The 23,751-nt window shown below is 40.3% G+C and overlaps 1 protein-coding gene across 1 annotated transcript in view; it reads left to right on the top strand.

Annotated features, from left to right (window-relative positions):
* GPR137B (G protein-coupled receptor 137B) overlaps positions 1-23,330 on the top strand; it is a 49,538-nt gene extending 26,208 nt beyond the window's left edge. The window contains exons 3-7 of the mRNA XM_014788954.2: positions 3,007-3,229; positions 5,402-5,551; positions 8,171-8,299; positions 21,296-21,420; positions 22,919-23,330. Coding sequence (XP_014644440.2) covers positions 3,007-3,229; positions 5,402-5,551; positions 8,171-8,299; positions 21,296-21,420; positions 22,919-23,030 — 739 coding nt within the window. The 3' untranslated portion in view covers positions 23,031-23,330. The remainder of the gene's footprint in view (positions 1-3,006; positions 3,230-5,401; positions 5,552-8,170; positions 8,300-21,295; positions 21,421-22,918) is intronic.
* Positions 23,331-23,751: the final 421 nt, after the last annotated feature.

Below are 23,751 nucleotides of genomic sequence, written 5' to 3'. Positions count from 1 at the left end.
GCGGTTAGCATGAGCCCAGCATGGCTTTTGGGTGCTGGGGATACATGGGGGCTGCCCTTCCTGAGCTCTGTCTGCTCGGGGGGGTGCCAGCGCCGGAACTGCACAGCTGTCCCGTGTGCTGTGGAGGTAACCCCCAGCATGTTGTGAGAGGGAAGGACAGTGGGCAGTAGGGAGGGCCTCTGGGCTCCCTGTTGAGGTAGAGACTTGGCTGAGAAGCAGCTGGCCAGGAGGAGCTGGGGGCGAGCACTCCCTGCAGAGGGAGCAGCAGGACCATCACAGTCCATGAGAGAGTGGGGTGGTTGGAAGGGCCTTGACTAGTGATCGCGTCCTATAAAAAATACTGTCCTTGGCAACTAATTCGTGTTTATTTTAACAAAAAAATTTGTTTCTTCTTGAAAAGTTTTGAGTGCATAACTACACGAGATGGAATCTCCAAGTCTTTAAAGCCCTGCCTGCCACCACCCTCACGTGGCACGACGCTAGGGGGCCCCGTTCATACAAGCCCTGCCCCGGGCCAGTGGGTGGTGGCCGCCCGGTGCCCCTCTTGCATATCTCTTATCTCCCTTCATGGCTCCACCCTGTGTCCTGGTCCCGCTGGGTCCCTATCATCCTGCCTCTGGTGTGCTGCCCTCCTCAGCTCCCTGGGGCCATCGTCTCTCCTAACTGCAATCTCTTCATCCGTCCAGACTCCACACTGTGCCCCAAATCGTCTTTCTCAGACACAAACAGGGCCACATCTGTCATTCCTTTGCTTATCAGCCTTGTGTGTTCCCCAGTGTCTCCTGCCTGCCCGCCTCTGGGTTCTCTCCCACCCCGTCTCCCTCCCCTGTGGGCTTGTGCTCAGTCAGGCCTAGCAGACACTCACCAGCCCAGGCTGAGCATGTTCTTTCCTGCCTTTCCAACTGGGTACATATTATACTGTCTCCTCTGTCCCTTCCATGCACTTCGTCCGTCCGTCCAGTATCCCACCATGCTGCTGCCCAGGCCGCGGCCGTGCCTTCTCCGTCTCCTTATCTCAGCACCAGCCTGAGAGGACGCTCTGCTTCGCACTTGCACATTGCTAAGATCAGGAGCATCTTGCAACGTGGACAGTATTCATTCGATGCAGGACTGTTTCTTCTCTTCCTGCAATCTACTGTAAACCTACTCCTGAGGAGTGGCCGGCCCCCAGTCCTTTCTCTCTACCTTGAAAGATGCAGTTCCTCAATTTTTGGTTGTTTCCCCAAGAAAGGGAAAGATCTAGTAACTGCTGCGATGGAGTGTTGATAGGAAAGAAAAGGGCAGCCCTTGCCTGGAGATCTAATGTAACACTTTTGGATTCACAATGCACATCTTCACCTGGACTGACTCTTTTCTTCTTCCCTCCCTCCTCTTAAACATATTTATTGAGCTCCTACTGTATACAGTGTTGATAGAGGGGGATGAAGGAAAGAGCGAGAATCTCTATCTTCACAGAGTTTACTGCCTATGTAGAGGCAGGCATCGGTCAGACCGTTGTCCATATGCTTTATTGTAAACTGGTGGTAAGTCTGAAGGCTAAAGTCCAGGGGACAGGAAAGCAGATATCAGAGACCTGATAGCGCGCGCGCACGTGTGTGTGTTGTAAGGGGGGTGCAGGAGGGAGTCAGGAAAGGCTTCTTTGAAGAAGTGATATTTGAGCTAAGATCTGAAGGGTGAGAAGGAGTGAGGTAGGCAAAGTTTCTTTGGTAGAATGTGAGTTCTGAAAATTGTGTGAGAGACTTTGCCAGTGGATAGTAAATTATTAATTGCAAGACATAAAATCCCATTCAAATTAGCTTGGGTAAGGGGGGTTTATTATATCACCCCGACATCGAGGGCAGGAAATAAAACTGCACCTCCACCTCTGCACTTCTCTCCCTCCCTCCCTCCCTCTCCCCAGCCTGGTCCCTCCCTCCCTCTCTCTCCCTCCCTTTTCTCCTCCCTCCCTCCCTCATCACATGGGCTCCTGTCAGTGGTGTGATGTCTGGAGCTGGGACTAGAATCCAGGTTTCTGTGTCCTGGTCTGTGATGGCTTTTGAAGACACCAACATCACTCTGTAGCTTCAAAACCACTTCTAACTGATGGATTTCTGCTTTTGGACTTGCACACATATTCAGCTTAAACCAGTCTTGATACTAGTTATTTTTGAGCCAAACAAGTCTGTTCCTTATTTGCATGCCTATTGAACAGCGTCTACCTGACGTACACATGATACGGACAGTCCTAAAGAGAAACTTGAGGCTGCTGATTTTGCTTTTAGTAAATCTGAGAAGTCTTTGTATAGATCTCACACAGGTCACTTGGGAAGTGTGTGGTTCTGAGAAACTGCGAGTTATAAATGGCCAATGACGTGGACAGCTTTGTGTCTGTCCAGCCTTGGGCAAGGTGGTGTGGCAGATTTTTAACCAGAGCAGACAGACCACAGCATCCAAGAGTGAGTGTTCCCAAGTAAAAGTGAGTGCTACTCAGACTCAGTGACCTTTTTGGAGTAAAACTCTTTATAAACATTATCTCATTTAATCCTCACAAACAGCCTGCAAGGTAGGTGTTATTGGGTCTATTTTCAGATGATGACGCTCAGGCTCACACGGGTTGGTTTTGCCCAAGTTCACGGAGTGCAGAACTGTCAGTGCTCATGGAAACCAGCTCTGACTCCGAGCCCTGCTCTTTCTCTCCTCATGTCCTGTGAGCAGTGGGCGTTCAGGGGGCACTTCAGCCGATGTGTGCATGTCTTAGCCAATCCTCACCCCCTCCCAGAGCCAGGGAAAGTGAGGCGCAGAGAGGTAAAGTACCTCCCTGGAGGCACAGTTGGTAGTTGATTTGTAGTTTGAATCTGGGAATGGCTGCCTCTAAAGTCCAAGCTCTTAAATGTTTGTTAACTTTGGGGCGTGTTCTGCTTCTAGCAGTTAACCAAAAAATATCATGGTTTCCTTCTGGAATGATCCAAAATATACTGCCAGCATGCAGGGAATGGTGCCTTAAATTTCTCTCTGGGTCTTTTCCAGGTTACCCCTCTACCTGGCCTCACTCTTCATCAGCCTTGTTTTCCTGTTGGTGAATTTAACCTGCGCCGTGTTGGTGAAGACAGGACATTGGGAGAGGAAGGTGATCGTCTCCGTGCGTGTAGCCATTAATGACACACTCTTCGTGCTGTGTGCCATCTCTCTCTCCATCTGTCTCTACAAAATTTCTAAGATGTCCTTAGCCAACATTTACTTGGAGTCTAAGGTAAGGTAGAAATGTGGTCGAGATCCTTCCATTAAACTTGTTGTAAAAATAGTTCCCTGGTTTGCAAACAGAGCTCAACAAAGACCTTTCACACCTGACCTCCTACAAATGATTAGCCATAGCGTGGATGCCAAAACACAGAGGTATGTAGTTCACTGAACTTTGTATGCAAGGAGAGTTCCGTTCCGGGTGGCTCAGGGTGTGTTGGACTGTGCAGAATTACTGTAAGAGAGTTAGGTCTCTGGTTTATACGGACAATAGTTTAACCAAAATTTTAAAGGACTACTGGGATTGATTGTGCTAATAATATTAATACAGCACACATCTAGTGTTCCTGGCACTTTTACAAACACTCTATGTGTATAAACTAAGGTAATCCTCACGACTCTGGGGAGTAGGTATTATCCCCCCTTTATAGATAAGGAAACTGAGGCACACAGAGGGCAGTCGCTTGCCCCAAGTTATGCAGCTAGTAGAGGCAGAACCAAGATTCGGACTCAGCAGTCTGGCTCCGGGGTCTGTCCTCTTCACCACCTCGTCATACTGCTGTGGAGACTCAGGTTCAGACCCCTGAATTGGCTGTGTCCCCGAGATGGTTCTCCTTCACAGTGGAAGCCGCTCCTGGAGTTCAGGACAACACTCCTCTCGTGCTGATTGTTCAGAAATAGAGCCGGACATGATGTGAGAGGGCAGCTCCTGGCCTGTTCTCTTATTTCGCAGCTATGCCTCACACCCTAGAATCTCGCTTTTGTCCTCTCCGTTCCCCAGGGTTATAAAGAAGGGCAGATATGATGCCTGGAGCTGTGGCCGAAGTGCCCCCGATCAGCCTGACCCCCAACTCTGCCGTCATTGAGAAGCCTAGTGAAGTGTGGAGGCCAGGGAGCGGATGCCCGGGCCTCTCACTGGCTGTGGGACCCCAGCCCCACCAGTCACTTCACCTCTCGGGGCCTTGGTTTCTCACTTGTACATTGGCTGAGTGATTTGTGTAGGTCCTCTGCTTCTGTTCAGTGACTGTGTGTCCTGTGGCTTCCCCCATGTCTGCCTTCATTGCCACATGGCCCATCTGGCTATAATATACCTTTGGTCTGAAGATTGTGAGGCAGCTCTGTCTCCCACAGTATTGTGTCTTCAGCAGTGATCAGTAGATCAAAATCTGTGCCTCTAATATCAGAAACACAAAGCCTTTAATCAGGGCATTCTGTGATTTGGCTGAACTCTTGCAAAATCCTGCAAATTAGTGTGGCAGAGTAGTTTGTTCATTTATACCTTTTGATGAATTTTGAACTTGATTTTGTCTTAACTTTCTCTGTTATTTATATTGTCCCCCATATAGGGGCTATCCAAGGCTTTTAAAAACAGAATTGTGGTTTTAACAGGAGAGGTTAAATTTTAGATTGTCAGAATACCATTTAGGTCACCCTAGTGGCAGAGAAGCTAACAATCTATTACTGGCAAAATAAAAAAATATCTTGGATTTAGTTAATGACTTCCAAATGCAAAACTCAAAAATTAACTTCAGTGTTTTGGTTATGTTAACTATCTGTTTCTAGCTAGAGGTCCTTTAACTGATTTTAGAAATTGATGGCTTCATAAATTGGGGCACAAATCACCAATTTCCACATAATTCCAAGCCCTGAATCACATCGGGACTCCAGTACTCCCAGCCTAGAAGATTCTGGGTTTGAGGAAGCGCTCACAGCCCAGAGCCACTGTCAGCAGCACAGCTCTCTCCCGGCCGCCATCCCTGTGAGGTTGTCCCCAAGCCAGAGGCCGGGCACTGGGCTCATAAGTCAAGAGGGTCCTGTTGGAGCTGAGCAGAGGCACTCAGAGATTTAACAAAACGAGCCGTCTGACTTGCTTGTTCTTAGAAACCTAGGTCTTAGGCAAATGGCCCATGTTTTAACCCTGTTAAAGGCATCTCCAAATCAAGTTGCAGGTTTTGAAGCACCTATCTGAAGATAATTTGTAATTGTAGGAAAGGGGTGTGGAATCAGTTGAGGTTTGGAGTGGGGATTAAGGTCTGAGGGTAGAGGGTCTGACAGACGGTTGGAGGAGACTGCAGTGCCTGAGATCCGAAGGGTGTACAAGGTGCAAACACAGGCTGTGTTCCGGGAGGAGTCTGGTGTCCTGGACCTGGAATGGGTGCACCCCTCATGGCTCTCGCTTTTCCAGGGCTCCTCCGTGTGTCAAGTGACTGCCATCGGTGTGACCGTCATCCTGCTTTACGCCTCCCGAGCCTGCTACAACCTGTTCATCTTATCCTTTTCTCAGAGCAGCAATGTCCACTCCTTTGATTACGACTGGTATAATGTGTCAGACCAGGTCAGTGGGGGCCCGTGAGGCGTCACCTGAATGGCGACTTTTTGCTTTGCAGCATCCCATGTGGCAAAGGGGGATAAGCCCCTTGCTTCTGCTGCCAAATAGAGACCTGCCTTTAGCTCTCGTCTTCTGAGAAAACTGGGAGAGAGAGATATATATATGTATACACACACACACACACACTCTCTCTCACACTCTCACACTTTCCTTTCTACTTTCTGAGGGTCTTGTCAAGCAGTCCTTAATTTTTTTTTTTTTTTTTGTGAGGAAGATCAGCCCTGTGCTAACATCTGCCAATCCTCCTCTTTTTTTGCTGAGGAAGACTGGCCCTGGGCTAACATCCGTGCCCATCTTCCTCCACTTTATATGGGATGCCGCCACAGCATGGCTTGCCAAGCAGTGCGTCGGTGCGCGCCCGGGATCTGAACTGGTGAACCCCGGGCCACCGCAGTGGAGCATGCGCGCTTAACTGCTTGCGCCACCGGGTCGGCCCCTAATTGTTTTAAAGCACTTCCACGTAAATATAAGATGGTCTTTTTAAAGGGTGAAATTTGCAAAGGTAAAACAAATAGTATTCAGGTTTCAGAAAATACAAAAACTATGAAGTTAATTTTTTTAATGGAGCATGTATACTAACAGCATTTGGGGAAATCTAGACAACAGTGACTGAGGATATTCAGGTGTTAGTAAAAGCTTATTTTATCAGTGGTTTCAGTATGATACTCTCTTTTTTTTTTAACATATTCTAGAAATTCATAAATTATAAAGCAAATGAACCAAGGTAGTGAAATATCATTTGGCATCCATGTTCACAAAAGCTCAAAATAAAAAAGAATGAGAATGAGTTAGCAGTCTCTCATTTGAGAAATATCGATTCTTTGTCTGTGGCCCTGGACAAAGGGCTGGGGATACAAACATGAACAGACTCACTTCTTGCTCTAGGAGTTTATATCCACTGAGGAAAAGAGACACACAGATAAGCCATTACAATAGAGAAATAGAACTTCTGTAATAGGACTCTACTGGATTGAATTGCAAAAGCACCTTAGCTTTTGCTGGAAAAATATTGAATACCTAACTATATACAAATCCTCTTCTTAAATCCCAACAGTGCTCAAAACCTGGACTGAATTAAGACTCTGGAAGAAAGACTAAAACGACCATGTTAAGTTAAACCTGTGAGGACAAGATGAAATTCAGAAGAGGGACATGCACGGTGTTATCATTAGGAAAGATTAAAACAACAATAACCACCCCTAACCCAAACCAATACCATAAATATAGAATGGGAGGAAGTTGGGCAAGGCATTGCTAAAGGCATGCCCTGTTTTGAGAAAATCAATTATATAAAAATCTAAACTTTAAACAATGATAAATTAAAGACTTATTCATAATATGCAAAGGATTTTTTATTATAGTAAAATATACATAAGATTTACTATTTTAACCATTTGTAAGTGTACGGTTCAGTGGCAGTGAGTACATTCATGTTGTTGTGCAACCATCGCCACTGTCCATCTCCAGAACTTTTTCATCTTCTCAAACTGAAACTCTGTACCCATTAAACAACAGAGACTGGGCTTTTAAAAAATTATTATTTAAATTTTTCCTTCAATTAAGAGCTTGTAATATAACAAATTTAAAATATGATCACAGTTTTTAAAATTTTGTTGTTTTTAGAGGGTATTTATCTATGGATATCTAGACCTATGTGTTGCAACCAAAATAATCTAGGAGCAAGCAAGACAAATGGCTACGCGTGGTGCGCATTATTTGTGTAGAATGGAAAAAGAACAGCATGTTATTGAGACGTTATAGATGGGATATGAGATGCAAAGTTTGAGAGTAATCTTTCTCAAGAGTAGCATGATTAGTTTTGATTACTGTACTTTAAATATGATGTAATAGAGAAGGAAAAAGGATTAAGTGTAGGTGATTGGCCCTTTAAAAGGGCTTGATTTTGGTGCATTGTCTTTCTTTGAAATGATGGCCTTACTGATAGAGTTGCCCAAACCGAATGTGCCTGTTCCTCACACGCCTTCCATCTGCCCTGCAGCATGAGGGAGAACACTACGACAGCAAGTCTATTTAGCCATCTCATCCTGGACTCTGAGAATTTTTTTCTAGACAATATAGCCTGTAATAAGCTTTGAAGGTTAAAGAATAGGATATAGTTAATGTGAAGAGAAGTTTAAAAATTGACATGTTTATCCTAGGAGTGAGACCAAGGGTAACAGTTGTATGCTGCCCTCAAGGATTTGGGAGGAGGCAACATAACATTCTCATTATTCAATTGTTGAAAAAAAAATCAGCTTCAATTTGCGAGACTTAATTTGGAGATAAGGAAGATTTTGGAGAGTGAAGTAATAAAACATCAGAGATTGGCAGTTTCTGTCTTTGAATATTTTGAAGAAGATAATTATCTATCCTGTATGGTTTAAATAACCCCCCATCTGAGGTCTGGACGATTAGTATTATCTGATTTCAACATGCACATTTTAGGGGAAAGGAATTATACCATATTAGAATTAATTTCTGTTCACATTAGAAAGACTCAAATCAAAGTTATTCCCTGTGCCCTCAGTCTAGTGACTCTCCATTTTCTCCCTCTCTTTTCAACAGGCAGATCTGAAGAATCAGCTGGGAGATGCCGGATATGTAGTATTTGGAGTGGTCCTTTTTGTGTGGGAACTCTTACCTACCACCTTAGTAGTTTACTTCTTCCGAGTTAGAAATACTACAAAGGACCTTGTAAGTAAACCAGTTTCTGTTTGTAAAAAATGTCTCCTAATTCTAATCACAAAACATATACAGTAGAATTTTTTCTTAGATTTTCAGTAGAGAGCCTCTTCCATCCTATTGTGGTATAAAAAGTTCCCTTGTCTATTTAATTGAGACTTTCTTTTCTCTTGATTCTCTTTTGAGGGAGGTATGTTTGTCAGTTTACCTTTATTTCATAAAAGAAGTGAAATTGCTTCTCAGGCCTAGAGCTCGTGATTATGTGTTTTCCCAGTGCAGCAACATCCTCACTAGTATTTGAGCCTTGAATTGCTGTGAACCAAATATATAAGCTTTCCTTTTAGCAAAGGAAAAATAGAGAATAGTAATTCAGGTCTTCACCCCTGTGTTATGCTGGATGGTGATTAGGGAATGGGGTGATAGAGAAATAAAAACATTATTGTGAAGAATGCTAGAGCCACTCCCCCAGTTTGGTCATATTTCCGCTTAGCCAACTTTATATAAATATCTTCATGAGGGCAGGACAGAAAATGCAAAACCTGGTAGAGTGAGGGAGCTCCTGGGAGCCTTGCTGCATAAATTACTCCAGCCACACTAACTAGTGGTGGAATTTTGAATCACGGATCAATGAAACCCATAGAAAAGTATAATGAATGGTTTTTGGCCAATGTGAGCTAAGTGTGGGTGGTGAGGAAAGCATAGATATAATAACCAACCTGTTGTGTTTTATCTTATTTTTTCTTATTCATCTCTGGGAGTCACTAATGAGCCAGGAATAGAAAAAATTAAAGTGAGACAGGAGTGGGGTGGGTGGTGGAGAAGCACACCCTCAGTGATGGGCCCTTGAAAAGAGAACAGCAGTGGGCACAGTTTTCTAGTTCTCGGGATCAGTTTCCTCTCTTTTCATTATTTTTAGCTGCAGAACAGTGGTTCTGCACTTTATCTGACCTTTACTTGCCTTGGGAACACCTGGAGGCTTCTGTAAAGTCAGACCCTAAACACTTCCTCATCCTTGGGAAAGGAACATGTGAAAGGTAGGCAGCAGATCTAGGCTGAGTCCAGTGCCTTGTTTTCCTTCCTTCTCTGAAGACAGACAGCTGAAGTTTTCTGGGAACCTTATTTGACTCAGGAATAAGTGACGGGTCTCTTAAGGGAAGATCTCAGTGCTCGCCGAGGCTTCACTAGGCCCTTGGTGTGCTTTTTCATCACCTCCTGGTTTTCATCTCTAGTGTCGCAGAGGCTTAGCAACTGTACCCCCTCAAACCAAGCCACTCTGAAGGAGCGTATTTATCTGAATCCTAAGGAGTAAAAGCTAATGTTTTATTGTTCAAAGTACTGTTTTATTAAATGAACACAGAATAATATTGATAGTCTGATCTGTACTCTCAGATCTCATTATCCAGGGAAACACGTCATCCTTAACACACTCTGTGTGTATATAGAGCTACTTGGCTATTGTGGTGGAATACATCTACTGTTTGGGGTATTATTTGGAGTAGTTCTCAGACTTTGGTCTCAGGACACTTTACACCAATAAATTATAAAGCATCCCAAAAAGCTTTTGTTTGGAGGGGTGTTTGTGTGTGTGTGAAATTTTTTTAAATAGTCATTTATTAATTCATTAAAAATAATAAACTCATCACTTGTTACCATAAAAAATTGTGAAAAAGAACTGTGCTTTTCAAAACAAAATAAATTAGTGAGAAGAGTACCATTGTTTTAAAACTTCATGACTCTTTTATTTATTTATTTATTTATTTTTTGTGAGGAAGATCAGCCCTGAGCTAACATCCATGCCAATCCTCCTCTTTTTGCTGAGGAAGACCGGCCCTGAGTTAATATCTATTGCCAATCGTCCTCCTTTTTTTTCCCCCCCCTTTTTCTCCCCAAAGCCCCAGTAGATAGTTGTATGTCATAGTTGCACATCCTTCTAGTTGCTGTATGTGGGACGCCACCTCAGCATGGCCAGAGAAGCGGTGCGTCGGTTCGCGCCCGGGATCTGAACCCAGGCCGCCAGTGGCAGAGTGCGCGCACTGAACCGCTAAGCCACGGGGCCGGCCCCTCATGATTCTTTTTAATGTCTGGCTTAATAGAAGATAGCTGGAGTCTCGTATCTGCTTCTGCATTCAGTCTGTTGTGATATATTGTTTTGTTGAAATATATGGAGAAAATCCAGCCTCACAGAGATAGGTAGTGGCAAAAAAGAGGAGGATTTTAATAGCTTAAAATAATTGTGAAGATTCTTCTTTGGCACTACACCCAAACTCAACAAGTTGTAGTTTCGTAAAAGTTAGTTGCGATATGGAATCTAAAACCATATCAGTGAACTTTTCATATTGTGTTATATATTAACATCCGTTGGTTTAACTTGCACTTTGAATGGATCTCTTACCCATGCATGGTTTTGTAATGTCATGCACTGGTCATTTGGAAAATATTGGTTTACCAAGTTATGCTGATCTTCCAGATGTTAAGGTTTCGTTATACAATACCAAAAAAAAATCTGATCTCATCAGAAAAATCTTTAAGTATTGGAAACTTGTCAAGCCAAGCTCATGGTAGGGAATACAAGTTTTCCAAAGCTTTAATTTTTGCTTAAAAGCTCAGATTTGATCACTGATAACAAATATTGTCACTTGTTTTCCTTGAAGTGACAGCTCACTTCATTCACTTTTGAGACAATGTCTGCTGAATCTCCACGTCTGAAGAACCATGGTTTGTCTGAGTTGTCAGGTTGCATGAAAGAGTAGCTACAGCTCAAACAGTTGTACAAGTGCTTTTCCTAAAAACAATCATCTTAGGGCAGAAGTGCTTTATGCATACTTTCCATTTTCTCACACAGAATATTAAAAAGACGGGCTCACAGACTGAGATTTAATTTATAATTTTTACTACTCTGTCAAGGACATTAAGTGAAGATATTTGTTGTCACTGTGATTCTGTGGTGGTGAAGAACAGTCACTACTTGTGCCATGGGTGCCACTGCTTTGATTGGTGGTGACGCAGCCGTACTTTTACTCACCACTGCTTTTGCGCCGTCAGTGCAAATGTCAACACAATGGAAAAGGCAAATAACATCTTAATATAATAATTATGAAAATAGTTCTGACCTTGCAGATCCCTGAAAGATCTCAGGGACCTCCATGGACCACACTGGTGACTGCTCGTCTACAGTAGCATGTTAATGAATTCAAGTGATTCTTTATGTCCTAAACGACATTATCTCCTAATTTAGCGTCAGGGAGGGAATTCAGTATGAAGGATGCATAATCATAAATAGAAAAACATTTTCCCTTTTTTATATTGTACTCATGAAGTAACTCTCATTAGCAGGTAATTTGACTGTCAAATTTGTCTTGGTGAAGAACCAGTGTTGTTCATAAATATCCTTGGGCAAGACTACCAGAGTTAGTGCAGAATTTGGTAAATATAGCTAACAATTATATAAGTGTTTATATATACTAGGCTTTGATCTAAGTATTTTAAATATATGAAATTCTTTAATCCTCACAATAACCCTGAAAGGTAGAAACTTATACTCATTCTTAGATGAGGAAACTGAGGCTCAAGGTCACATGGCTAGTAGGAGGCAGAGCCAGGATTCAAACCAAGGCAGTCAGGTTCCTGAGTCCATGATTTTAATTACTGTGCTACACGGTGGCTTTCTTAGCATAATAAGGTTTGGAGAAGAAACTAAATTCCTGATATGAATGGCTTAATAATAATATTATTATTATCTATAACTTATCTAATTGGAGAAAAAACAGTTTAATATTCTTTTGGGAGGAAGTTTATATTTAACTCATACTCATTGACTTTATGTTTTTAATTAATAAATTTGACAAGTAACATTGTATAAATTTAATGTGTACAGTGTGTTACTTTGATACATTTATATATTGTAATATGATTGCCACTGTAGTGATACTTATCACATTACATAATTATAGAACAATATTTTCTGTGTTTATTATACTGTACATTAGATCTCTATGGCTTATTTACTACTTGTTACAAGTTTGTACGCCTAAATACTCAATCTTATCCTCCCTCTCCCCATCCTCTGGTGACCACCGTTTTACTCTCTGTTCTTTACAGGTTTGATTTTTTTTAGATTCCACATATAAGTGATATCATATAGTACTCATCTTTCTCTATCAGACTTATCTTGCTTAGCATAATGTGTGCAGATCCATTCATGTTGTTGCAAATGGAAGGATATCCTCCTTTCTCGTGGCTGAGTAATATTCCATTGTGTCTATGTACCACATCTTTTTTTATCCATTCATCTGTTGATGGGCATTTGGGTTGTTTCCATATTTTGGCTATTGTGAATAATGCTGCAATAAATATGGGAGTGCATATATCTCATCAAAATCCTGCTTTCATTTCTTTTGGGTATACACCTAGAAGTGAATTGCTGAATCATATGATACATCTATTTTTAATTTTTTGAGGAACCTCCATATTGTTTTCCATAGTGGTTGGACCAATTTACATTCCCACCAACAATGTATAAGCGTTCACTTTTCACCACATCCTTACCTGCACTTGTTGTCTCGTCTTTGATGATAGCCACTCTAATAGGTCTGAGGTGGTAGATAGCTCACTGTGGTTTTGATTTGTGTTTCCATGATGATTAGTGATGTTGAGCATCTTTTCATGTGCCTATTGGCCATTTTGATATCTTCTTTGGAAAAATATCGATTTAGTTCTTCTGCCTATTTTTTAATAGGTTTATTTTTTTGTTAAGTTATATGACTTCTTTATATATTTCAGATATTAACCCCTTATCCAATATATGGTTTGCAAAAATTTTCTCCCTTTCTGTAGATTGTCTTTTCATTCTGTTAACTGTTTCTTTTGCTGTACAGAAGCTTTTGAGTTTGATGTAGTCCCATTTGTTGATTTTTGCTTTTGTTGTTTGTGCTTTTGGCATCGTGTCCAAAAAATCATTGCCAAGATCAGTATCAGTGAGCTTCTTCCCTGCCTTTTCTTCTAAAAGTTTTATGGTATCAGGTCTTACGTTTAAGTCTTTGATCCATTTCGAGTTAATTTCTGTGAGTGGTGTGAGATAATGGGTTCAATTTCATTGTTCTGTATATGTTTCTCCAGTTTTCCCAGCACCATTTGTTGAAGAGACTGTCCTTTCCTCATTGGGTGTTCTTGGCTCCCATGTTGAATATTAGTTGACTATATTTTCTAGAATTTAATTCTGGGCACTCTATTCTGTTACATTGGTCTGTGTGTCTGTTTTTGTGCCAGTACCTTACTGGTTTTATTACTATGGCTTTGTAGTATAGTTTGAAATCAGGAAGCGTGATACCTCCGGTTTTGTTGTTTTTTTCTTAGGATTGCTTTGGCTATTCGGGGTCTTCTGTGGTTCCACACAAATTTTAGGATTGGTTCCTCTATTTCTGTGAAGAATGCCTTTGGCAATTTGATGCAGATTGCATTGAATCTGTAGATGGCTTTGGGTAGTATGGCCATTTTAACAACATTAATTCTTACCCATGAACGCGGGATGTCCTTCCATTTGTTTGTGTCTTCTTTGATTTCTTTCAAAGTCTTATAGTTTTCATTGTACAGATCTTTCACTTCCTTGGTTAAATTTATTCCTTAATATTTTATTGTTTTTAATGCTATTGTGAATGGGATAGTTTTATTTCTTTTTCAGATGCCTTGTCATTAGTGTAAAGGAATGCAAGTGATTTCTGTATGTTGCTTTTGTATCCTGTGACTTTACTGAAATCATTGATTAATTCCAACAGTTTTTTTGATTGACTCTTTGGGGTTTTCTGCATATGAAATCATATTATCAGCAAACAGTGATAGTTTTACTTCTTCCTTTCTGGTTTAGATGCATTTTATTTCTTTGTCTTGCCTAATTGTTCTAGCTAGGACTTCTGGTACTATAAGTCATGTGTCGCCTAACGAGGGGGATACATTCTGAGAAATGTGTTGTTAGACAATTTTGTCATTGTGAGAACATCATAGAATGTACTTACACAAACCTAGATGGTATAGCCTACTACACACCTAGGCTATATGGTACTAATCTTATTGAACCACGGTCATATATGTGGTCTGTCATTGACTGAAACATCGTTATCGGGTGCATGACTGTATTGATTAGGAGTGGTGCAAGTGGGCTTCCTTGTCTTGTTCCTGATCTTAGAGGAAATGCTTTCAGTTTTTCTCCATTGAGTATAATGTTGGCTGTGGGTTTATCATATATGGCCTTTATTATGTTGAGGTATGTTCCTTATATACCCAATCTGTTAAGGGTTTTTATCATGAAAGGATGTTGTATTTTGTCAAATGCTTTTTCTGCGTCTATTGAGATGATCATGTGATTTTTATCTTTCCTTTTTTTGATGTGATATATTACATTTGTTGATGTGATGTATTACATTTATGTATTATGTTACATGTATTTATTTGCATATGTTGAACCATCCTTGTATTCCAGGGATAAATCCCACTTGATCATGGTGTATAATGCTTTTAATGTATTGTTGAATTTGGTTTGCTAATATTTTGTTGAGAATTTTTGTGTCTATATTCATCAGGGATATTGGCCTATAGTTTTCTTGTGGTATCCATATCTGGTTTTGGTATCGAGGTAATGCTGGTTTTGCAGAATGAGTTTAGGAAGCGTTCCCTCCTCCACCATATTTTGGAAGAGTTTAAAGAGGATTGGTATTAATTCTTCTTTAAATGCTTGGTAGAACTCTCTAGTGAGGCCATCTGGTCCTGGAGTTGTCTGTTTTGGGAGTTTTTTGATTACTGATTCAATCTCTACTCATTGGTCTGTTCAGATTTTCTGTTTCTTCCTGATTCAGTCTTGATAGGTTGTGTTTGTCTAGAAATGTATCCATTTCTTCCAGGTTATGTAATTTGTCAGCATATAATTGTTCATAGTAGTCTCTTATGATTCTGTGTATTTCTGTACTGCCAGCTGTACTGTGTCCTCTTCCACTTCTAATTTTATTTATTTGAGTCTTATGTCTTTTTTTCTTAGTCTAGCCAAAAGTTTGTCAATTTTATCTTTTTGAAGAACCAGCTCTTAGTTTCATTGATCCTTTCTATTGTTTTTCTGGTCTCTATTTCATTTATTTCTGCTCTGATCTATATTATTTCCTTCCTTCTGTTAACTTTGGGCTTAATTTGTTCTTTTTCTAGTTCCTTGAGGTGTAAAGTTAGGTTGTTTATTTGAGATCTTTCTAATTTCTTAATATATGCATTTATTGCTATAAACTTTGCTCTCAGAACTGCTTTTGCTGCATCCCACAAGATTTGATATATTTCCATTTTCGTTTGTTTTGAGATAATTTTTTATTTCCCTTTTGATTTCTTCTTTGACCCATTTGTTGTTTAGAAGTTTGTTGTTTAGTTTCCACATATTTGTAGATCTCGCTTTCCTCTTGTTGATTTCTAGTTTCATACCATTGTGGTCAGAAAAGATAGTTGGTATGATTTCAGTCTTCTTAAATTTGCTAAGATTTGTTTTGTAGCCTGTCATTTGATCTGTCCTGAAGAATGTTCCAGGTGCACTGGAGAAGAATGTATATTCTGCTACTGTTGGATGAAATGTTCTGTATGTCTGTTAAGTCCATTTGTTCTAAAGTGTGGTTCAATTCCAATGTTTCCTTGTTGATTTTCCGTCTAGACAATCTAGCCATTGCTCATAGTGGGGTGTTGAAGTCTCCTACAATTATTGTATTGTTGTCTATTTCTCCTCTAAGATCTGTCAGTATTTGCTTAATGTATGTCTGTGCTCGGGTGTTGGGAGCATATATATTTACAGTTGTTGTATCTTCTTGTTGTATTGACTCCTGTATCATTATATAATGACCTTCTTTGTCTCTTCTTACCCTTTTTGGCTTGAAGTCTATTTGGTCTGATGTAACTGTGGCTACACCTGCCTTCTTTTGGTTTCTGTTTGCTTGGAATATCATCCTCCATTGTTTCACTTTGAGCCTATATTTGTCTTTAGAGCTGAAACGAGTCTCCTATAGGCAACGCATAGTTGGGTCTTGTTTTTTTTAATCCATACAGCCATTCTGTGCCTTTTGATTGTTGAGTTCAATCCATTTACATTTAGGGTGATTATTGATATGTAAGAATTTGCTTCTGCCATTTTATCTTTTGCCTTCTGGTGATTTTGTCTCTAAATTGTTGCTTTTTTCTTTGGTTTTTCTCTACCTTTCTAAGTAGGTCGTTTTCCATGGTGATGTGCTCAGTCTTCCTTTTTTTTTTATGTTTTGTGTCTCTGCTCTAGATTTTTGCTTTGTGGTTACCATGAGGTTTACATAAAAATCTCATAGATAAAATAGTCCTTTTTCTGCTGATAGCAGTTTATCTTCATTGACCCAAAAAGGTTTCACCCTTTTACCCTTCCCCTTTTATATTTTTGATGTTACAAATTATCTCTTTTTATGCTGTAATTTTGTTACCAAGTTGTAGTAGCTATAGTTATATTTAATGCTTTTTTCCTTTAACCTTTTGTGTTATTATTGTTTAATATACTATTCTAAAAGAGAGTTACAGTTTTCTAATTCTGTTTGTCACCTTTATCAGAGTTTTGTATACTTTCATCTTTTTCTTTCAGTTTGACAAGATCCTTTCAATGTTTCTTATAAGCCAGGTGTAGTGGTGGTGAACTCCCTAAGCTTTTGTCTGTCTGGGAAAGCCTTTATTTCCCCTTCATATCTGAAGGATAACTTTGCTGGATAGAGTATTCTTGGCTGGCAGTTTTTATCTTTCAATACTTTGAATATGTCATTCTACCCTTTCTTGGCCTATAGAGTGTCTGCTGAGAAATCTGCTAATAACCTAATGGGGGGTTCCTTTGTAGGTTACTGTCTTTTTTTTTCTCACCTGGCTGCCTTTAAAATTCTTTATCATTGACAGTTTTACAGTTTTAATATACAGTCGTGCTGCATAATGATGTTTCGGTCAACGACAGACTGCATATACAATGGTGGGCCCTTGAGGTTAGTACCATATAGCTTAGGTGTGTAGTAGGCTATACCATCTAGGTTTGTGTAAGTACACTCTATGATCTTCACGCAATGACAAAATCACCTAACAAAAGCATTTCTCAGAAGGTTTCCCCATCGTTAAGCAATGCATGACTATAATGTGTCTTCAAGAAGGTCTTTTTGCATTGAGATAATAAGGTGTTCTCTTGGCTTCATAGACTTGTATATCCAGTTCCTTCCCCAAGTTTGGGAAGTTCTCAGCTATTATTTCTTTAAATAAGCTCTCTGCTCCCTTCTCCTTCTCTTTTCCTTCTGGTATACCCATTTATCTGATGTTGGCTCTTTTGATGGAGTCTGAGAGTTCTTGTAGGGTTTCTTCACTTTTTAAAATCTCTCTCCTCTTCCACCTGAATCATTTCTGTTTCCTATCCTCAAACTTACTTAGTCTCTTTTCCTTCTGATTGGCTCTATTTCTAATGCTTTCTAATGCATTCTTCATCTCATTTATTAAGTTCTTTGGCTCCAGAATTTCTGTTTGGTTCATTTTTAGAATTTCAGTCTCTTTGGTAGAGTACTCCTTCTATTCATTAACTTGATCCCTGAGATCACTGTATTGCCTTTCTTGAGTTTTCTTGCAGCTCACTGAATTTCTTCATAACAGCTATTTTGAATTCTTTATCAGTTAAACCACAATATTCCATGTGTTTGGGTTCAGTTGCCGGAAACTGTCATTTTCTTTTTGTGATACCATATTACCGTGATTTTTCATAGCATTTGATGAAAAGTGCCTCTGCCGTGGTATTTGAAGTAGCAACACCTCTCTCATTTAGGTAAGGCTTTGTTTACTCTGATTTTAACAATTCAACAGATTGGTAATTAGGAGCCTTCCTCTTGTGTTCCAGAAGGTGGTGGTATAGCACAAGTTTTTGGATTTTCTTAACCACAGCTGACTTGCCACTAAGGTTGGGATCATGTGCATAAAAAAAAAAAAAAAGCTGGAGGAGAAACAAAAAAAGGGGGTGGCGGCAGAGTAGGGGAATGTGTGTGTTTAGTACCTGGGGCTTTGGGTTTGCCTATGTCCCGGTAGGAGAATCCTCAAATGTGAGGGGATCCCAGAGGTCCATGGGCAGATATCTTGCCAGAATTCTGAGGCAGACAGCAAGAAATGCCTTTCTTCGGCTCTCTGTTGGCCTTCTTCTCTTTCCTTTCCTTCCCTCTAGTCACTGCCTCTCTCCTCAGAGAGAGCAGTGGGTCCCTCCACCTGCAGCACATGGAGCTGCGCAGACCCCTACTCACCATCATCACCGCTGGCCTGGTACCGCCCTCCGCTGCCGCCTCCCCCACCAGTCCCCTGGCTCTGCAGCCTCCTTCGAGGTCTGGTACACCCACTTCTGGATGTACAGATGGATGGATCTTTTGGGTGTCCTGGTGTGCTGTGCCGAGGCACTTCTGTTCAGTTATGGATGTCCAATTAGTTGTAAATTGAAGGGGAGAGAAAAAAGGAATGACTTACGGCACCATGGTGCTGATGTCACTCACTCATTGACTTTAAAAGAGCAGACTGGGGCCGGCCCAGTGACACAAGCGGTTGAGTGCTCTCGCTTTGCTGCGGCAGCCCAGGGTTCGCCGGTTCGGATCCCGGGTGCTCACCAACGCACTGCTTGGCAAGCCATGCTGTGGTGGCGTACCATATAAAGTGGAGGAAGATTGGCACGGATGTTAGCCCAGGGCCAGTCTTCCTCAGAAAAAAAAGAGGAGGACTGGCAGATGTTAGCACAGGGCTGATCTCCTCACCCAAAAAAAAAAAGCAGACTGCAGGTGGGGCATTTCTTTAAAATGTTATTTACCATTTGTATCCATAATTCAGTCTGTACAAACAAGCCTCTACACTTGGCATCATTAGAGCCAATGTAACGGTGTAGCTCTTTGCGATCCACACCAGAATCCTGAAGGGTACTTGGTGTAAGTACCAATTCTTAGGCCATGTTTTGGACCCAGATCAAATCTCTGGGGTAGGTTCTGGGAATCTAGCACCCCCAAGTGATTTGAATGCACTGTAAAGTTTGAGAATCTCTCTCCATATCATATATTTTTTTGTTTAAACAGTTTTATTGAGATATAATTCCCATGCCATACAATTCACCCATTTCGTGTGTACAGTTTAATGGTTTTGGGTATATTGTGATACATGCAACCATTACCACAGTTTTTAGAACACTTTCATCACCTCAGAAAGGAACCTCATACCCTTTATCTATCACTCCCCATCCTCCCCCTCCCTCCCTGGCCCCCAAGCAACTACTAATCTACTTTCTGTATCTATAGATTTCCCTATTCTGGACTTGCATATCAATGAGATCATATGTGGTTTTCTGTGACTGGCTTCTTTCACTTAACATGTTTTCAAGGTTTATCCATGTTGTAGGATGTATACTTCATTCGTTTTTATGGCCAAATAATTCATTGTATGGATATGCCACATGTTGTTTATCTGTTCATTCATTGATGGATATTTGAGTTGTTCCATCTTTTGGCTGTTATGAATAATGCTGCCGTAAACATTCATGTACTAGTTTCCATGCAAACATATATATCTTTATTTCTCTTGGGTCTACGTCTGGGAGTGCAATTGCTGGGTCATATGGTAACTCTATGTTTAACTTTTTGACTGTTTTGCAGAAAAGGGGTACTATTTTATATTCCCAACAGTAGTACATGAAGGTTCTGGTTCCTTCACATCCTCCCCAGCACTTGTTATTATCTGACTTTTTAATTGTAGATATCCTGATGGGTGTGAAATGGTATCTCATTGGCTTTTGAGTTGCATTTCCCTGATGACTAATGATGTTGAACATCTTTTCATGTGCTTATTGGCCATTTGTGTATCTTCTTTGGAGAAATGTCTGTTCAGATCTTTTGCCCATTTTAAAATTGGATTATTTGTCTTTTTATTATTGAGTTGGAAGTATTTTTTATGTATTTTAGATATGTCTTGTCAAATATATGATTTGCAAATATTTTCTCCCATTCTGTGACTGTCTTTTAACTTTCTTGATGGTATCCTTTGAAGCACAAAAGTTTTTAATTTTGATGAAGTCCAGTTTATCTGTTTTTTCTTCTGTTGCTCATGCTTTTGGTGTCATATCTAAGAATCCTTTGCCAAATTCCAGGTCATGAAGATTTGCCCTTGTATTTTCTTCTAAGAGTTTATAGCTTTCACTCTTACATTTAGGTCTTTGATCCATTTTGAGTTACTTTTTTGTATATGATGTCAGGTAAGGGTCTAACTTCATTCTTTTGCATAGACATTCTTGCTACAAATAGTAAATTTTAATACCTTGTATAAGTTCCACTTTGCTTTCTATATTTGGCTAGATTAGTCTTAGAAAAGCAGGAATTCATACATAGGTGCCCATCATATAACAACCTTGTTTAATACTCTATTGAATAACTTTTAAGTAGACCACTAATGATATGTACAAGGATGTTGGATTTTATGCCAGATTTGGTTTGCAATATAATACAGTTCTGATCTTTTGCTTACTTGAAACTAGTCATTTGAAGTTTTTTGAGAGGTAAACTCAGCTTGGGGACAGAAACAGGATGAAATGATTATAGAGGCAGGATAAACCCTCTCAAAATTGTCTCATCATTATTATTTCATTATTGTAATTTTTTGTGAATGCTCACATTATTGTTTGGGTTTATATCTAATTTGGGACTATCTACTCTAGTTTGGCTTTTGGTTATTGTTTGGCTTTTTGATAAGAGATTAAAACAATGATAATTCATTGTTGTAAACAGGACTCTGAAAGAAAATTTTGTCCATACTGATGAAAGAAAAAGTTAATCTCTCTTAAATATAAAAGCAACTGAAGTGAACACTCCAGCTGAACAGGTACATCCTCCATCCAGATGAATAGAACATCCTTAGTCTCCTGCAAGAAACATATCTGATTTATCTTTGTCTAGTGCAAGACACAGTGTCTGAAAGTATGCTAACAGTTAACTGTCTTCTTAGACCAACCCTGGAATGGTCCCCAGCCATGGATTCAGTCCCAGATCTTATTTCTTTGACAACCCTCGAAGATATGACAGTGATGATGACCTCGCCTGGAACATTGCCCCTCAGGGACTTCAGGGAAGGTAAGACCCCAGTTCGTGTTAGAGAGGCATGGTTAGGAAGGGCAGGGCTGCACCACTGTCCACTGAAATGGGCTCAAACTAAAAGAAAATTCCCCTATAAAAACTCTGGATCTGGAGGTAGAGTGAGGCAGATAGGAAGAGGAGGGGAAGCACCTGAGTACGTGAAACCAACTGCAACCAGAGCAGAGACCCTCTCCCAGGATTATGCGATTTGTTTACCTCTGCCACAGGCATGGTCTGCAGACAGGAGGAGTGGAAAGCTATTCCCCTTTCCTCAGCCTGCTGATGCTTTAGCCACACTCGACTGCCCAAGGGCCGTCATGTCCCCTCTTTCAGCCTGTGGATCTGGGACTTCAAGGCCAGCAAGGGCAAGAGGAGCACAAAGGGCTGACCTAGTGCTTGCGAGCCCCTCTTCTCTCTGCTTGTCCTCCCAGGACCCTGTACTGTTCCTGTGAAAGAGAAGCTTCAGGCTGTGTTTCTTAGAAGTGAAAGCTTATCTTACACAATCCTTGTGAATTTAAAGACCTATCATTAACATTTTAATGTAAACTTTATTTTTTCCTCTGGGATGAAAGGATAAAAGAAGATATGCTTGCCTTTCTGCTCCTTATCACTGACAGTAAAAGTCCATACAAAACAGGAGAACTGAGAAAAAGCTGGGAGAATACGTTGCTTTCTCAGTGGTTCAGAGAGCAGAGAAATTCTGGTCAGATAGAATAAAAGATGGTGTTTGGGAAAAAAGAGGAAAGTAGACCAATCCACCAGGCCAGCAGATGTAAAGAACATAGCTAATCTGGAAGTTAGCCAAAAAAACAAGAAGGCCTTCCGAAGTCAAAGGTTATCCTAACCCTCTTCCCTAAAACTGTTCTCTTATTCAGTTACCCCTTTGCATTTTCTACCAGCAATGCCTGTCCCTTCGTACCCTGCTGGAGCAGCCCTAACCCCTCACCTGCCAGAAGTGACATAGAGCCTAGGGAGTCCTCACCACCTATGTGGAAGACTACATAGAGGAAAATAATAATAATAAAAACATACGTTATTGAGTGCTAACTGTATATTAAGATACTGTTCTAAGCACTTTACAGGTATTAACTCACAGAAACCCAACGAGGTAGTTACTAGTAATACTCCCATTCTACAGATGATAAAATTGAGGCACAGAAGTTACTTGCCCAAAGACACACAGGTGGCGAGCTATACTTTAGGATTCAAATACAATTTGTAGCTAAAACTTTTTGTCATACCTAGTGATTGCTTTATAGTTCTAGCAGTACTACACTTCTGGGCTCTATAGAGTTCAGTAGACTTTTGTGGGCAGACTTCTAGCCACTGTGCATAGCACTGTTTTGTGGGAAAATGGGCTTAAAGAAGCTATTTTAAAAAACTTTGGGACTGTCTATAGTTTATACAAAATCCCAGTTCTTTCTACCTAAAATAGATATGTCATCAATAGTAAGTATAATGTTTTAAGTGACTGAAATATCTTTTTCTTTTTAAGTTTTGCTCCAGACTACTATGATTGGGGACAACAAACTAACAGCTTCCTGGCACAAGTAGGAACTTTACAACCAGACTCAATTTCGGATCCTGACAAACCAAGCCATGGGTAGCATCGTTAACAGTTTTATGGAAGATTCATCAGTTGAAAAGCTTCAGAAAGACTAACTTAATGACAGCTGAATTTTTAGGGCACTTTTCCTTAAGAAATAGGACTTGATTTTTATTTGTTACAGGTCTCTAATGGCTCCGTAGGACTAAGCAATAATTTAGATTGATAAAACCTCATTTTAGTACTAAAACGTGAGCCTGGCTGCCTATTTCAGTGGGTGTAATTTAACTTTAAAAAAATCTGTACTTTTATAAAGATGTATTTTATATAACTTAAATAATAATGCTAAAATATCCTCGGGTTTTTTGAGAATGTTATTGCAATATATGTTGTAGTTTGCACAGACTTTTATGCATAATTCAGTATACAGTATATGGTCTGATGGTTTTTTAAGGCTTTTGGACTAAAGTATTCCTCAAATCCTTACCTCTTCAGGTCCCTCAGATTCTGAGCTCCACGCTGGTAGACTCTAAATACAATTGACATCTCGAAACTGCAATTGCAACTCCAGTGTTGAGTTATAATGGAGCAGAATCTCAACAGACTAAGGTAATTGGCTCCTTAGAGTTTGTTTAAGGCCTAGATGGTTGGTCTCTCAAAGAATCTCCTAAATTTTGCCAACAGTTCAACACACGTCAGTGAAAAGTTGATAATGTTAAAAACGTTGATAGAGTTGACTTACATTATAAAACCTCCTCTGCTATATTTAGAGATTTTTGCAT

Source organism: Ceratotherium simum, chromosome 6 (genome assembly GCF_057802395.1).
Source record: "Ceratotherium simum simum isolate JZ-2026a chromosome 6, ASM5780239v1, whole genome shotgun sequence".
Taxonomy (NCBI): Eukaryota; Metazoa; Chordata; class Mammalia; order Perissodactyla; family Rhinocerotidae; genus Ceratotherium; species Ceratotherium simum.
Note: the sequence above shows the minus strand (reverse complement) of the source record. Positions and strands in the feature narration are given on the sequence as shown.